At 45.8% G+C, this 17,256-nt stretch overlaps 2 protein-coding genes across 4 annotated transcripts in view; one reads left to right on the forward strand and one right to left on the reverse strand.

Annotated features, from left to right (window-relative positions):
• BACH2 (BTB domain and CNC homolog 2) overlaps positions 1–17,256 on the forward strand; it is a 349,262-nt gene that overhangs the window by 318,620 nt on the left and 13,386 nt on the right. For 2 of the 3 annotated variants that reach the window (XM_084779400.1, XM_084779401.1), the window contains one exon: positions 8,728–10,323. In XM_084779400.1, the coding sequence (XP_084635526.1) occupies positions 8,728–10,323 (1,596 nt within the window). Of the gene's footprint in view, positions 1–8,707; positions 10,324–17,256 lie in introns of all 3 variants that reach the window. The other variant, XM_084779402.1, reaches the window with a different exon arrangement.
• On the reverse strand, positions 6,200–6,542 carry LOC311596204 (non-histone chromosomal protein HMG-17-like). The gene has a single exon (XM_084779444.1). The coding sequence runs from the start codon at positions 6,534–6,536 to the stop codon at positions 6,279–6,281; it is 258 nt and encodes an 85-aa protein (XP_084635570.1). The 5' UTR covers positions 6,537–6,542; the 3' UTR covers positions 6,200–6,278.

Consider the following 17,256-nt stretch of genomic DNA (forward strand, 5'->3'; position numbering starts at 1 on the left):
CTCAGTAATTAACTCTTCGTTGTTGTAGCTCCTCTACACGTCTAAACCTCGGGCCACAGCCATGTGTTCCTCCTTCGCTCTCAGCCCTTAGTGCAAGAGGAAGACACCCGTGTCCTGGGTTTGTATCCTGACTGTTTACTCACAAGACTCTACAACCTTGGATGAATTTCCTTACCTCCCTGCTGCTCCATTTCCTGTGTACAAGGTGGAAGCCATCATGCCTGCATTTACAATATACTATGGAGACAACCAGCACAGACTTGTCACGAATGGCAGCTGCGACTCACTAGGCAGAGCCTTGCGCACAGAAGGGGAGCACAGTCTTATATGGCAAAGCAGGACTCATATTTTTGTGGAAGAAGAGTGAGTTAGAAGCCTTTCTGGTGCGGACTCGTCTGTCCTTGATCATTACTTACAAGGCAATCTCTGTTCAGTCTCATTGATTTTAATGGGCACATTAGTTTGTATGGCTGTATCATGTACAAAATAATGCTTTGAGGTGTGGCCACACTGTGGAATGCATAAATCAAGCTCGCCAATAAATGCATTGCCTCATTAGTTATCATTCTGTGATTATAGCTTTCTCATCGTTTGTCAGGACTGTTACACTGTTTGGTAGCTCTCAAATGAGCTTTCTATTTCGTTGTAGTTAGGGACCCTCTGACTGCCATCCTGCAATCCCTTCTGCCCTCTAGCCTTCCATCCCCAGTTTATTTTCTGCTTCTGTGAGGTCATTGATAGACTGTACCTGTAAGTGAACTAATGCGATGGTGCCTTTCTGTGTCTGGCTTAGTTCACTTGGGTAATTTCCTACGTGTCCATCTGTGTAGTTACAAATAGCAGCTTGTGTGTTTTTTATGCTACACTGTATTCAATTGTGTACATAGTCTGTACTTTATCCATTATAGAGATTTAGCTACTGAGAATCATGCTGCAGTAAATATGGAGATGCAAATATAATCTATTTCCTTTGGGAATATACCCAGCAGTGGGGTTTAATTTTTAACCTTTCAGAGAACTCTTGTTGGCTCTTCTTCTCCACAGCCTCACATCCTGACAAGAGTGAGGTGGTGCCCTGCTGTAGCTTCAGATCACAAGTCCCTGATTCTGAGTGGTCCTGGATGTTTTTTCATAAATCTGTGGACTATTTATATGTCTTCCTTTTGAAAAATACCTATTTGGGGCTTTGCCCCTTTTTTTAATTGAAAATTTTCTTCCTATTGAATTTTTTTATATACAATTATTTTTAGATAGGGCTCACTATGTAGCCCCAGAACTCCTTATATAGACCAGGCTGGCCTCAAACTCACAAAGATCTGCCTCCCTCTGCCTCTTGAATGCCGGAGTTAAAGGGTATACCACGAAAGCTGTCTACACACACACACACACACACACTTGGCCCTTGGTAAATGTAGAGTTTACAAATATCTTCCCACATCTTGTGGGTTCTCTTTGTACGCTGTTATCTACTTTGCTATGTAGTAACTGTTTTATTCTGGTATAAGCCCATTTATCTATTTTTGCTTTCCTTTCTTCATGCCCCAGTATGATACAATGTATCTTAGATTGTACCCAAAGCCATCATAGTCCATCCAGACCAACAGAATGGGATTCCATGCATACGCCATGCTTTCTTTTAGAATCCTTGTGCTTCGAGATCCCACATTTAACTCTCATAAACTTTGAGGGGGGCATTTGTATCCGGTACAAGGCGAGGATCTGTTTTCATTCTGTGTAGCCACACGGCTTTGCCAGCAGCACTTACAGGAGGGATTTCCTTTCCCTCCTTAGCAGCTTTGTCTAATCAGCTGTCTGTAAGAGGATGGGTTTCCTTCTGGGCTCACCGTTCCGTTTTCCCAGCCTGGTTCTGTGTAACACCATGCCAATGCTGCTTGGGTTAATACAGTTCGTGTTATATTTGTAAGGTAGGTAGTATAATGCTTCTTGCTTTGATAGTTTTCTTGTGGCTTTTTTTGGTTATTCGGGATCTTTTTTGGTTCCATGCTGCTGCTAAAATTCTCTCCCAGTGAAAGACATAAAGCAATGTCTACTCCTTCCCCCAAAGTCTTCATGACAAACTGAAACATGATTCCCCGGAAGTTCATTCTAAAGAACCATTGAGTTTATGGCTTTCTTACATAGTACAAGGGAGAGGTTGCTTACAGGGGTGTGGGCCTCCCCCAACTAGCTGTACCTGAAAAGCCTCACTCAGCAGTGCTGCGGGCTCCCATAGCCCCAGCTGGGTTTTCCTGGATGATATGATGCATATACTCTAGCCCTTCCCCCAAACCACAGGCAGAGTGGCCAGGTGGGAGGAAGCAGTTGGATGTAGCTGGACACTCAGGCAAGAATCTCTTTGCTGTGCTGGAGTGGAAACCACCAAGCAGCTCACCTGAGGTGAACATTTGTAAGGGAACACAGCTGAATGCCCCCAAGATGGCAGTGTCTTGGCATAGAGGACAGCCACTCATTCCAAAAGGAGAAGAGTTAAGAGGCTGAGCCAGATTTGAACGCACCATCTACTGCTATAGAAGTGCCCTAAAGTATATAAATATGCATATTTTAAACGTTTAAATGGAATTACCCACCGTTCTAGTTAGGTTTCTATGGCTGTGATAAAAAAAAAAAAAAAACATGACCAAAAGCAACTTGGGGAGGAAAAGTGTTTCACCTTACAACTTACAGTCCGCCATGAGGCAACTAAAGCACAGACTGTGAGAAATGCTTGTTCGTGTTGCTTTCGTATACCACCAGCAGCCACCTCCCCAGGAGTGGCACCACCCCACCCCAGCACCCTGAGCCCTCTTACATCAATCAAGAAAATTCTCGAAGACCTACCTACAAGCTAAACTGATAGAAGAATTTCTTTTTTATTTTTATTTTATTTATTATATATGAGTGCTTTATCTGCAGAAGAGGGCATCAGACCACATTACAGATGGTTGTGAGCCACCACATGGTTGCTGGGAATTGAACTCAGGACCTCTGAAAGAGCAGGCGGTACTCTTAACCACTGAGCCATCTCTCCAGCCTTTTTTTTTTTTTTTTTTTTTTTTTTTGTGGTCTTTCAAGACAGGGTTTCTCTGTGTAGCCTTGGCTGTCCCGGACTCACTTTGTGGACCAGGCTGGCCTAGAACTCACAGAGATCTGCCTGCCTCTGCCTCCCTGAGTGCTAGGGTAGAAGCATTTCTTTAATTGATATTCCCTTTTCCTAGGTAAAGCTAGCTTAGGTCAAGTTGACAAAGGAGCAACCAAAACACCCTATACCAGGGGAACAGGTCTCCAGCTAGAAACCACATGCTAGCAAATACAAACCCTAGGAATGGGTTACCATTTTTAGCTGTCACCCAGACATTAATAGCTGATGCCGTTGCTTTTGACTACCACCCAGAACTCGATGGTAGGACTCTATTGCTAATGACACCACTTACTTGAGTCATAAACGTGGAAGTTTGGTCACTACTAACTAGTTTTCATAGTGCTGAAAGGTGCTATGTACACTAAAACTCATCAATCTCACCTAACTATGAATCCTGAAAGCTACAGTGATGATCTGCCTGGCCAGTTATACCCACTGGTACAATAGTGTTATGGGAATAACTAACCGCTTTCTGATTGTATTTAAGACCCAGTCCATGAGAGGGAACTCATACCTGGTCCTCCTAATGGAAACAAGAACCTGTGGCCAGATACGCCATAGGCCCTAAAGGAGAACCTACTAATATTAGTCTACTAAATGGACATAGAATTAATATGACCTCCTAATAACTTACTCCTGTGTCTGAAGATCAGTGCATCTCTCAACTCTCACCAGAGAAGCGTCTTGCGATAGATGGTAATTAATTGAGAGACACACAACTGGTCGACATGCAAAACATAAGAGACTTCAGAGTTCCAAGCCCTAAATCAGACTTGTGTATCATGTCCCTCCCTCTAAGGCTGAAGGATCTTTGTGGAAAAGGGGGTGGGAAGAGGCTAAGAGCCCCACGTGATGAATGACTTCAAGGAAACAGTGTTTCCCAGACGAGGACAATTGCACTTTGAACTCACAGCATGCGCAAAACACGTATAAGCCCAAAGCAGACAAATTCCAAGCATAGAAGCGGGGAGGTGGCCACAAAGTCCCACCCTGAGCTGAGGATTGGCATTTGATAACAAAAGAGTCACATAAATACATACATCATACATCATACATACATACATATGTTTGTTTGTTTATTGAGACAGGGTTTCTCTCTGTAGCCTTGGCTGCCCTGGACTCGCTTTGTAGACCAGGCTCGCCACCACTCCTGGATGAGTCACATTTCTTTAATGATGATGTGCTCACTAGTAAGTCCGCCATTCTTCATGGCTTTTATACATACACCACACTCAAGACAACAAAAATTGGACTTGATGGGGTTGTGGTGGTGGTGGTGGTCATGATGTGGTTTTTTTAAAGAGATTTTTTTTTTTTTAAGAACAAGAAATTTGGTGGGTAGGAAGGTAGTAGGGGAATATCTAGAGCAGTGAGTGGTTCTTAACCTGTGGGTCCCGACCCCTTTAGCGTCACCTATCACATATCCTGCATATCAGGATATTTACATTACGATTTATAACAGTAGCAAAATTTACAGTTATGAAGTAGCAACGAAACAGTTTTATGTCTGGGGGTCATCATAACATGAGGAACTGTATTAAAGGGCCGCAGCTTTGGAGAGGTTGAGAACCGCTTGTCTAAGAGAAGTTGGAGGAAGAGGTGAATATGATCAAATAGCATTGTATGAAATTCTCAAAGAACTAATAAAAATACAACTTGTAAAAAACGGGCAGAACCAGGCCAAATGTGGCGATAAATAGCCATATAATTCTAGAACTTAGAAGACAGAAGCAGGAGGATTAATAGTTTAAAGATAGTGTGGGCTATAGAGTGAGACCGCTCATCTGGAAACATAGAGAGAAAGAGGATAAGGATGTTGCCCAGGCTGACCTTTATCTGATTCCAAACAAACCTCCTGCCTCAGCTTTTCAAGTAGCTGGAAGTAGGTGGCTACATGCCATCAAAATTACAAGGTTTAAACTTGAATAATATCACTCATATTTCAGAATAGCTTGCGTTGGATTGTAGATTTCTTTGGATAATATGAATGTTTTATCCATCTTAATTCTTCCCGCCCACTTATACAAGGCATCCCTCTGTTTGTCTATATATCTCCAGTTTCTTTCTTCCGTGCTTCATAGGTCTCACTGTAGGGATCTTTTACATCGTTGTTTAGATTTATTCCTAAGTGTTTTGTGTAGCTATTGTAAATGGAATTGCTGCTTAAAACAATTCACTGCTAGTATATAGAAATGCTCCTAGCTTTGGTATGTTGATTTTTGTGTCTAATAACTTTTAGTTCATGGTCACAAATGGTAGAATCTTCACAGTTACCTATATTTTATAATTATGTCATCCAAAAGTAGTAACAATTTAACTTCTCCCTTTCTTACCTTTTAAAAAACTGTATCCAGCATTATTAAAGATATTTTTCATATACAATCATGGTATTTTGGGCAGGACGTGGGCAGACAATCACTAACAGTATACAAAAACTTCCAAACTCCCTTCTTGTATAGACTACCAAAATCAGAAAGCCACAATAAAACCCAATGAAATCTCCATTCAATGCTTTGAAAAATGGAAAGTAGTTTAGAGTGAGGGTTGGCATTTCACATTAAGGATGTTGTTTAACAACATTTTACAAGCCGATCCTGACTTTCAGGAAAGGAAATAAAAATGGCAGAATTATCAATCTGAAGATTCACAATCTTTTATAAAAGGAACCACTGCTCTTTTGAGTACACTCAATGGTGTCACTACAACATCCAGATTGCCAATAGACTGGAAAAACAATTTGGGGGGTCAGGTTCCAACAGGTCTCTGGTTTTAAGGGAGTTAAGTCGATGTTGATGGTACGGAGGAGGATTCAAAAATGAATTTTAGTTTTCCCACATCACAAGGCATTTTGTGCCATGGTGGCCACATATGTCAACACCAGGATGTCTCTTGGGAGCCAACAGAAGTCTTTCAAAATTATCATGGAAAAATATTTTCCATCATCAATCCAGCTTGGGAGACATTTTGTTAGTGACACACATCACCCTTCCCCTACAACAATGAAGTGTTCTCTGTGCTAACATAGCTTTAAAAAAAAAAAAGCAAAACAAAATTCTGCTTTTATAAAACTTGATTTAAAAAATAGTATTTCAAACTGTACAGTCACCAGAAGAACACAGTTATCAAAAATGCACACACGTCACTTGGCATCTCCAGCACCTTCGGCTTTCTGTGCCTGGTCTGTTTTGGCGTCTCCATTTTCCGTGGGATTATTTGCATCCTTACCAGCATCAGCATTCCCCTTCTGCCCTGTGGGTACCTTCTCTCGCTTCTTAGGCTTGGGCCCTGGCTCTGGAGGAGCAGGTTTAGCAGACAACCTTGCAGGTCTTCTCTGTGGCTCGTCCTTCACCTTGGCTTCATCTTCTTTAGCATCCCCTTCGGCCTTTCTTTTGGGCATGGCAGTGATGGGGGACATCGATGCAGAGGAGGAGGGTACAGAGTACGTGGGTTTGGTCCATCGGGGTCACCCTCGCTGCTTCTTCACACTGCTCCCCTTTCTTGACTTTTATTTAATTCTTCCTTATATATAGGATTTCCTCTATACATGTCTTATTCCAAATCAGCTTTGACTGGTGGCTGAATTCCTTTGAGCTCCCTGTCTGACAGAGTATTTTAATCTGGATTTTTGTTAAGTACCTCCATAATATCAACACTTAAATCCCATTCAGCGTGTGCCTGAGTATTCTTCCTGGCCATAAAGCCTGTGGCTGTATCGGACGGACTCCCTGGAGAATACAGGGCGCTTCCTCTCTGTCTGGCTACAAGACTGGAGAGGACACGCATGGCGCATTGAATCTCAGGCAGTGGAAATGGGCCTTTTAATGAGCTTGGGCTCTGAGTGCTGCAGGAAGTTTAAGACACACAGAAGTCATCCGTCAGCTTACTAAACCTCTCCCTCTGTGACCCCTTCCCCAAAGAAACTTTTGATCACTGCCACCGTAGCTTCAGCAAGCACCCATGGCTGCTGCTCTTGTTTGATGTGTTCACATGATTTGTAGATCTGCCTTCCTTTCCCCTGGGATCAGCAGCAACATTTATAAGGCTCTATGGGGTGTCAAATGTTATATGCAGCGTAAGGAAGCCTACCCTGAACCCCGGCTGGGGGATTTAGATGTTTCTATCTAAAAAACAAAACAAAAACAAACAAACAAAAAAAAGCCACAGTCAACATACTTTTAATTACCTAAGTCACGTACATATCTATGTGGAGACTATGCATAAGTACCACATTTTCACATATCTGAACAACACGCTAGAGAAGCAACAAGTGACAGTAGGTTTACCCACAGATGTTAGACACCCACATGGCAAAATTGCTGCTAATTATTAGGGAAGGGATACCCATGTCCTTTGCTAATTGGAGGCGACAACCATTAAAACGACAGCCAGATTGTGTAGGTCTGTACCCCCACTCGCACCCCTACTCTTTTTGAACCGTGAGTTAATTTCCTGTTGACAATTCTCATCATCATCTTTGATGTCATTGTAAAATCAGGTACAACATGATGGTTAAAACTCCCAAGTAGGGCCAGGCATCGTGGTGCACGCCTTTAATCCCAGCACTTGGGAGGTAGAGGCAGGCTGACCTCTGTGAATTTGAGGATAGTCTGGTCTACCTAGCACGACGTTCCAGGACAGCCAGAGCTACATAGTGAAGCCCTGTCTGGGGTGGAGGTGGGGAAGAGAAAATCCCGAGCAAGAGCTGTGAAGGATGTGAGCAAAACAGGGATTTTGTTTTTAATAATAACACATTTTTATTGAAAATTAAAAATAATTCCTATTACATCTCATTTTCTATCCCATCCCATGCATCCTCCCATTCCTCCCTCCCTCCCACTTTCACCCCAACCCCCCTTCCCTATGACTGTGGCTGTGGGGGACCTCCTCCCCCTGAATATGGTGCTAGGGTATCAAGTCTTTTCTTGGTAGACCGCTATCCTTCCTCCGAGTGCCATTGGGCCTCCCCAACAAAGGGACATGGCCAAATATGGGGCACCAGAGATCCTGTGAAAGTCAGTCCCCAGTCTCCACTTAGCTGTGGAGAATGTTAAAACAGGGATTTTCAATGTTTCTTTTAACATTTTGTAAGGAAAAACTGTTTTCAAAACCCCACAGACTCTGAGTTTTGACAGGGCCATCCTGCCATTTTTGTGGTTGACAAGAAAATGATAATGCTTTCAGAGAAAGAGAGAGAGCACTGCAAGAAGAGTCTCAGCACCCCCTCTCGTGTGGAACTGCTCTCGGCAGGACTGACTGGGACGGAAATTAATAGGCTTCCCATTGCTCTGTGCATTTTTGCCGGGACATTTCATTAGTGTAAACAATGGCCCCTCTGCCATCTTGCTTCACCACTTGACCCTGGTGATTCTCCATTCTGCTGGCCCGGTGACGTGCAGAGGTGGCAGGCACGAGACAGGCCCTAATTAAAGGAAGCAGAGGCCTTGCTGACCCTGTACAAGATTAACTGCTCCTTTGCAGTTTTCATTCCAGGGCATTAGCGCTGTCTGGTTATCTTGCTTTGGTTGAGAAATTCAGGACAATAGCAGTGCTGAATGGTGACGCTGGCAGTTTCCCTGTTTGTTTTGCAGGTCACGGCCAGGGGCTTTGGGCCACTGCTGCAGTTTGCCTACACTGCCAAGCTGTTACTCAGCAGAGAGAACATCCGTGAGGTCATCCGCTGCGCCGAGTTCCTGCGCATGCACAATCTGGAGGACTCCTGCTTCCGCTTCCTGCAGACCCAGCTCCTGAACAACGAAGATGGCCTGTTCGTGTGCCGGAAGGACAGCGCGTGCCAGCGCCCCCAAGAGGACCATGGGAACTCGGCGGGAGAAGAGGAGGAGGAAGAAGAGACAATGGATGCAGAGTCAGCGAGAATGGCTTGCCCCACAGACCAGATGCTCCCGGACCCCGTCAGCTTTGAGGCCACTGCCGTTCCAGTAGCAGAGAAGGAGGAAGCCTTGCTGCCTGAGTCTGAGGTACCCGCAGACACCAAGGAAAGCTCGGAAAAGGACGCGTTGACTCAGTACCCTAGATATAAGAAGTACCAGCTTGCATGTACCAAGAATGTCTACGGTGCACCCTCTCACAGTACCTCAGGGTTTGCAAGCACATTCAGTGAAGACAGTCCTGGCAATAGCCTCAAACCGGGGCTCTCCGTGGGACAGATTAAAAGTGAGCCACCCAACGAAGAGACGGAGGACGAGAGCATCACACTCTGCCTGTCCGGAGATGAAACTGACATCAAAGACAGACCAGGGGATGTCGAGACGGACCGAAAAGAGCCCAGCCCTACCCCTACCCCTACCCCCAGCACCCCGACTGGAGCCGCCGGCCTGGACAGATCCAGGAGTGTGTCCTCGCCTTCCTGTTTCCGGTCTCTGTTCAGTATCACAAAAGGTGTGGAGTCGTCTGGCCTGCCCAGTACATCTCAGCAGCACTTTGTCAGGAGTTCAGCATGCCCTTTTAACAAGGGGATCTCTCAGGGTGACCTTAAAACTGATTACACCCCTTTCACAGGGAATTACGGACAGCCCCATGTGGGCCCGAAGGATGTGTCCAACTTCACAATGGGGTCGCCACTCAGGGGGCCTGGGCCGGAGGCTCTCTGTAAGCAGGAAGGAGAACTGGACCGGAGGACTGTCATCTTCTCCTCTAGCACGTGTGACCAAGTGAGCACCCCACTGCATTCGTATTCTGGGGTGAGCAATTTGGACAAAGACCTCTGTGAGCCGGTGCCAAAAAGTCTATGGGTAGGAGCTGGCCAGTCCCTCCCCAGCTCCCAGGCCTACTCCCACAGTGGACTGATGGCTGACCACTTGCCAGGAAGGATACGGCCCAACACCAGCTGCCCGGTGCCAATCAAAGTCTGCCCTCGCTCGCCTCCGCTGGAGACCAGAACCAGGACCTCCAGCTCCTGCTCCTCCTATTCCTATGCGGAGGATGGGAGCGGGGGCTCACCCTGCAGCCTCCCTCTCTGTGAGTTCTCCTCCTCACCCTGTTCCCAGGGAGCCAGATTCCTTGCCACAGAACATCAGGAGCCAGGCCTGATGGGAGATGGAATGTACAACCAAGTCCGGCCCCAAATTAAATGTGAGCAGTCGTATGGAACCAATTCCAGTGACGAATCTGGATCATTCTCGGAAGCAGACAGTGAGTCGTGTCCTGTGCAGGACAGGGGCCAGGAGGTAGGGAATCCACCTAAGTTCAAGCATATGACCTACTCTCTCAGTCCTTTGCCTCAATTTTTTCCTCTCCCCAAACTCCACTCTCAGATTGTTCTTACGTGTTGCCTTAGCTAGGGTTTCTAAGGCTGTGACGAAACATCATGACCAAAAAAGCAAGTTGGGGAGGTACGGGTTTAGTCAGCTTACCCTTCCACACTGCTGTTCATCACCAAAGGAAGACAGGGCAGGGACCTGGAGGCGGGAGCTGAGGCTTGAGAGGCCATAGAAGGGCTTACTGACTTGCTCTTCATGGCTTGCTCAGCCTGCTTTCTTACAGAACCTAGGACCACCAGCCAGGGGATAGCACCGCCCACCATAGGCTGGGCTCGCCCACATCAATCACTAATTAAGAAAATGCCCTACAGCCAGATATTATGGAGCTTCCCTCCTTCCTTTGATCCCAGCACTAGGAAGGCAGAAGCAAGCAGACCTCTATGAGTTCGAGGCCAGCCTGGTCTACATAGTGAGTTCCAGGACAGCCAGGGCTACACAGAGAAACCCCGTCTTGAAAAAAGAAAGGAAGGAAGGAAAGAGAGAGGAAGAAAATTCTCTCTCTTTCTAGATAGCTCTAGTTTGTGTGTCCCGTTGACATAAGACCAGCTAGCACGTGTGTCAAGTTTAAAGGTGACAGTAAATTGTCTGGGAACAGAAAACGGACTGTCTCTCTTCCTTGGAGACAGAATGCTGCAATGTGATTCCAAATTAACCACTTCACTCTTAGAAAGCACTTTATATCTAAGCTGGATGCCAGTGCTCACCGAGCAGGGGCAAGCTGGGTGCAGTGCATGTAAGATGTGCAGGTACGGCTCCCACCTTTTTCCTCCGCTGGCATCACTCCCCTCTCTTCTGCTGACTTCAGACGAGTACCCTCATGTTTGCTGTTTACCCATTCACTATGAAGGAAAGTGTAGAAGGTCTTTTAAATTGATTAATCAGAACTAAAGAGGTCCCCACAAACAGGTGCTTTTCCTGCACCTTCTAAGTATTTCTTGTCAACAGAAGGCTCCAGGGTGACCCTGTATCTGTCACAGTGCAGATGGCAGAAGGCTTGGCACCCATCCTAGACATGAGATCTCTGCAGAAGTGCCCTAGTCAGCACACATAACTGTGTCAGGGCTTGTTTCCCAAGGTCCCACAAATGATAAGAAGCCATTTATTTGGTGGATAGTGTTTTTGTCTCGCCTGAAAGCATTGTGCTTTGTAGATTAAAAAAAAGTATATAGAGACTGCATCTGTGGGTCACTGTTTCCAGGAATGAAAGTGGGGACAGCACTGGCTACATCAGTAGCAAGACTCACATGACTTCAAGAAAGAAGAATGGGCGTCCCAGAGGCCCCCAGTTCCCTAGTGATTTGAATGTTCCCTAGACAAACCTAAGTATGTCTAGGTCATGACCTGGCACCCACTGCACTGTCTTGCTGATTGACAAAGGACCAGCTAAAGACTGCCACTGTGTGTCACATGTATCTCAGGAGCAGAAGTCAGCAAACCCAGTGACAGGTCTTCCCCTGTGTATGAAAAACACAGAAACAAGAAGCACAGGTTGGAACTGTTAACTCCATGGTTGTGCGCTTGCCTGCCAGGACCTGGCCCTGGAAATCCATAAAATCCATGGGAAAAAAAAATGAAAAGAGAGCAAGAAGGAAGGTAGCTGCTCATGAGGCCGGTGTGCTCAGTCCCTATCTGCCCTTCCTAGATATCCGCCTTTTCCTCTGCAAAGATTAACTCTACCAGATGGCAGAAGTGCCGTGAGACGCTGCGAGCTGAGGTAGCCACAGAGCCACGTGCGCCACAGAGCCACGTGCACTGTATTCCGTAGCCACAAGACGGGTAGGCAGAAAGCGGTGATCTTTTAACTTCAGGCACTGAAAATGGGCTCCAAAGCTAGCTGCAGACACACCCTGGGCTCACTTCCTCTTCTCTTCTAGTCTGCCTGGTCCCTGCTTTCCTGTTAGTGTCTGGCGGAAAATAGAGAAAGACAGAAAACCACCCACCAAAAAAAGGTTTAATTTAAGAAATAGAAATTCTGAAGGGAATCTTAACGGGAAGTGCTCCTGTTTGTCTCTTACCCCTTCACTCTGGGACGGGGCTGCCACCAACGCCCAAGGCATGCGGCCCAAGGCATGTGGCCCGTTCCCAGCCTGAAGAGGAGTGAGGCTTCCTAAAACCAAGGCCAGCCTGGGTCCCCTCCTCTTGTCCCTAACACTGGTCTTAAGTGTGCCTCCTGCAGAGAGCTAGTCACTCAGTCAGCTCCGTCCCACAGCTGATCTTACCAAGGGCAGGTGGAGTAAGGACAAATCGTCTGAGTCCTTATTCGGTCCTGAAAAGAGCCCTACATTTAGCCCAAGAAAGTATGTTTCTTAGGAACCATCCATTTTCAGACACCCAGTGCCAGCCACAAGAGCACGTGGTTTTGTTGTTGTTGTTTGGTTTGGTTTTGCTTTTCGATTGGCCTCTGTCACTCTCCGCCTTACAACTGAAAACTGTGACAGAGTTAGGGGGAGGATTTACTCAACCTGTGAAAGAAATATCCACTAACAGGACTGGTCTCCCCTCAAAATACCCTTGCATTTAATTTTTATTTGTACTTCTCAAACAAACTCGTTACACTTTCATAAGCAGTAAGAGACACCTTTGTCACATCTCACTGCTATTTCATGGGTCTCTCCTGCCCCCAGGTAGAGAAACTTATTTTCCCAGAACCACCCAGCCCCTCAGCATGATGGCCCCTCTGGGAGTTAGTGACTTGCTTCAGGAGTTACTTGGCCCGGGTAGATGTTCTGCCTCAAAAGTACACTGAATTCCCAATAAATTTTAACTTGTTTTCTTGAACCAATCCATAAAAAATGCCAGCATCTATCTTGGATTCTTAGGTGGGGCTTAGGTGTTTTCTTCGAAGTAAACCACAAGAGACAACAGAGAGAGACCAAGCCTGAGGCTCCTCTCCTACCACCATCGAAGAAGCTGCAGCTTCTCCCTGTCTTCTGTTAAGAAATGCTGGACCAAAATAAATAAATAATGTATCTTACCTTCTGTAAAATCCATCACCATGCTAAATAACTCTCCTAGCTCATAAAACACAGACTTCTCCCATCCTCTTTAACTCTCCCTTCCCTACCTTTGAAAAAGCTTAAATTATTGGGTTGGGGATGGCTCAGCAGTTCCAAGAACTGGCTGCTAATTCGGAGGACCCAGGTTCAATTCCCAGCACCCCCACACATGGTGGCTCACAGCCTTCTGTAACCCTGGCCTCTGCAAGCACTGCACATACACGGTGCATGGGCCAGACATACAAGCAGGCAAAACAACATAAAAATATAAATAAATAACAAACATTTAGATGAATATAATTCCCATGCCATTTACCTTATTAGGATGAGAACTTCAGTGTTTTTAATATTTTTGTGGTGGTGTGCAACTGTCTTCAGTCTGTGGCTCTAGCACATTCTCTTAGCCCCAGGAGGAGTGCTGTCCCCAGGAGTGGGTCCCCCTCATGGCTTCGTTCCCTCCCTCCCAGCAACCACCAATCTGCCACTGTCCTGTACTATGTGCTTTCTATAAATGGCATTTGGCTTTTCTTTTTCACATAGGATAGCATTCTCAAATTTTATGCCTTCCATAGATACACCCACCTGGGGTATTATTTTGATATATCAGAGCTGCACCCTTCTAACTGATGATGTATTTCGTTAAGCCATGCCACATTTTATTGATCCATGCTTGCTTGGAGTTTTGGTTGGTTCCACTTTCTGGGTATTTTGAAAGATGGTGCTATGAGCATCTGCATGCGAGGTTTCTAAGGACAGGCTTGCAGTTCACTCACTACGTATCTCTGAGTGGAATTACTGGATCATGTGATGACTCTCTCTGTGTGTCTTTTTTGAGGAACTTGCCCAGCCATTTCCCAAGGCAGCCATAGCATTTTTGCATTCCCTCCATCAGGGTGGGAAGAATCCACTTTTTCTTCTCACTGCTAATACGTCTCTGTGTGTCCATCTAATGGGTATGACATGCATCTCCGTATGTTTACAAGTTTGTTTTTAGGTTTTGAAAACTGTACAAAAGTCACAATCATTTTCCAAGTGGTGCGTGCCCTAGTAAGTTCCCAAAAGCATTTGTAGTTGGTCGTGGGCTACTAAAGAAACGCTAGGAAGATGGTTTATTTCCCTGTCAAAGGCACTGACTAGTTGGACTTAATTTATTGACATGCTTCATTTGGAGAAGAATAAAAGTATATTAAAGTGCCCAGGCATAGTGACATATGCCTTGTAATTCCAGTATTTAGGAGGTGGAGGCAAAAGGGTCACAAATTCAAGGCCAGCCTGAACTATATTTGTTTAAGCAAAACAAAAAAGGTGAAAAAGTGTGTGCCTCTGTGTGTGGGTGTATCTGTGTGTGTGTGTGTGTGAGAGAGAGAGAGAGAGAGAGAGAGAGAGAGAGAGAGAGAGAGAGAGAGAGAGAGAGAACCAGTGAAATGGTACAGAAAAGCCAGGCTACAGTGGTACACGCCTTTAATCCCAGCACTCGGGAGACAAAGGCAGGCACACCTCTGAGTTCGAGTCCAGCCTGGTCTACAGAGTGAGTCAAGGACCCCCAGGACTACACAGAGCAACCCTGTCTCAAAAAAATAAAAATAAAAAAAATACAGAAGCATGTGTATAAGTCTTCTCACCAGAGTGCGGACGTGGATATTCTATTTGGTTGTAGTCGTTGTTTCTTTTCTTCTTTTTCATATTTTTTAAACCACTGTTCTATTATTTTTTGGCAATGTTGTACATGAATATAGTATACTTAAATCTTTTTTTTTTTTTATTGAGACAAAATTTCTCTACATAGCCCCGACTGTCCTAGAACTCTATAGACCAGGCTGGTCTCTAAGTAACTCACAGAGACCTGCCTCTGCACCCCCCCCCCCCCCGAGAGCTAGGACTAAAGGTACATGCCACTATACCATATATTGGTCATTTTCAACACCAATTACCCTCTCTCCTCCTTCTCCTCCCCCTCCCACTGAACTCCTTCTTCTTCCCAGCTGACTTGATTACTTTCTGTGTAAGGTTTTTACAATCATTTCTGTGGTTCGGTGAATCAAGCATGGTTGTACAAGTGTCTGCAATTGGTCTGCTTAATAAATGGCTACATAAAAGTCAGCTGTATTCCTAATCAAAACAGTGTTTTCCTGTCGTCTAGACCTGTCTCAGTGTTTGGAATTCCTAATGTTACATGCCTGGAAGAGGAAACCATATGACAAGGAAAGATGGGTCTCACCTTACCCACAAGGCAAATCCCTTCTCTGTCTACTACCTAATTTTATTCTTCATAGCAACTGCAGAAGCTAAGTGGAGCAAGGATTATCTCTGACTCACAGAACTTCAAGAAGTTCAGGACAGAGAGAATGAGTTACTGGGTCCACAGAGCTAAGCAATTGTAGTCTTCTAAGTGAGTCCCAGGGGTCCTGGGAATAACAAGTGGAAGGACAGCGGTGCGGGAACATCTCTTGGTTTTGGAGAGCCAATACATTGTCATGGCCTCCAGGGCGCCCACTCAGTCTGGCCCTGTGTGCCTGTGGCTTCCACTCATATCTGATAAGAACCAACTATAGAAGCAGGAAGGTTTCACAGTCCGTTCCTCTTCTGTAATTTGTAGAGAAAATGGATTCTTGTTTGTTGGCTTTTTCTTCAAAATCTACTTCTCCACCGTCCTTCTCCAATAGTCTTCACAAAAAGAAAAAAGAAAAACAGAAGCAGCAGGCAGGCAAGTAAAATGTATATTCATCAGCTTGGTGAGGCAAGATGGGCAGGGTGTCACTTTCCCAGTTCCTTGAAAACCGTGCAGAGCAAAAGTTGTAGAGAAATGGGAACTTTCCCTCTTTTGTCTCTTACTTGAATTTTTTAAAGGAAATTGTGTTTCCAGCTGTATTGTAATGGAGATGGGAGAACGGCTTAGGCTACAGGGTGCGGACAGTTGTTAGCAGGCAGCTTTCTGTTCGATCAGAAGGATGCAGTGCATCCCGGGTCTGCCTGCAGCCTGCCCAGCTTCCCTGGTCCAGGCTCTCTCTGGCCACACAGATGTGCTGGGAAGGCAGACTTGGGTGTCGTGCAAGGTCCTCTGCCCTTTGCTAGCCCAGTTGCACAATAGGAATCCATTTCACAGACTGTGAAAGAGCTGGGACTCCCACAAAACCTAACCTTCCTCTTCTGATCTTTGTTGGGGACCAATGTAAGTCCCAAATGGAAAAAAAATGGCCTCTAACCCTGCATTTACTGAGGGTTCCAGAGGCAGGGGAAGAGTCAGCACTTTGGCAAGACTGGAACGTATTGTGCAAACCAGAGCAGTGGCCTGTAGTGCCCTCTTTGGCCCTTGGCCTGCTGACTCAGTGGCTATTCATCAGTCTCTGAGCACCAAAGCAGTTCACAAACGAAACAGAATCATCACCTACCAATCCCACAGGCACATCTACTGCACAGCCTCCCTGCCCAGAAAGTCCGCTGGATGTAACTGCAAGCCGCTCAGACAGGAGGCGGTGAGCGCTGGCAGAAAGGTTCGCTGTATTATATTCTGTGCTGTGCTGTCTCTGGGAACCCAGAGCATAAACACCTCTGCTGAGAAGTGCAGTCTGGAAGGCTAGGCTATGCAGGAGCAGCGACCAGAACAGCAAGCCCTGTGAGCCTTGTGTAGGTTGTATTAATCTTCTGGAAGAAAGAGAAGAGCTGTCACCCCTCTCAGCACTGTTAAGCTTACTGAGGCCCGTCACGTTACCTGGCCTTTAGCCCTGTGTGGAGGCCATTTGTGCACACAAAAACTTAGGAGCCCCTTCCTAACCAAAGGCCCTGGGGCTGCTCCTCATCTCCAGGAGTGCCCACTGCTGTGGAAACAGCCACAACTAAGCCTCTG

Source organism: Acomys minous (genome assembly GCF_964271855.1).
Source record: "Acomys minous genome assembly, chromosome: 1".
NCBI classification, from domain to species: Eukaryota; Metazoa; Chordata; class Mammalia; order Rodentia; family Muridae; genus Acomys; species Acomys minous.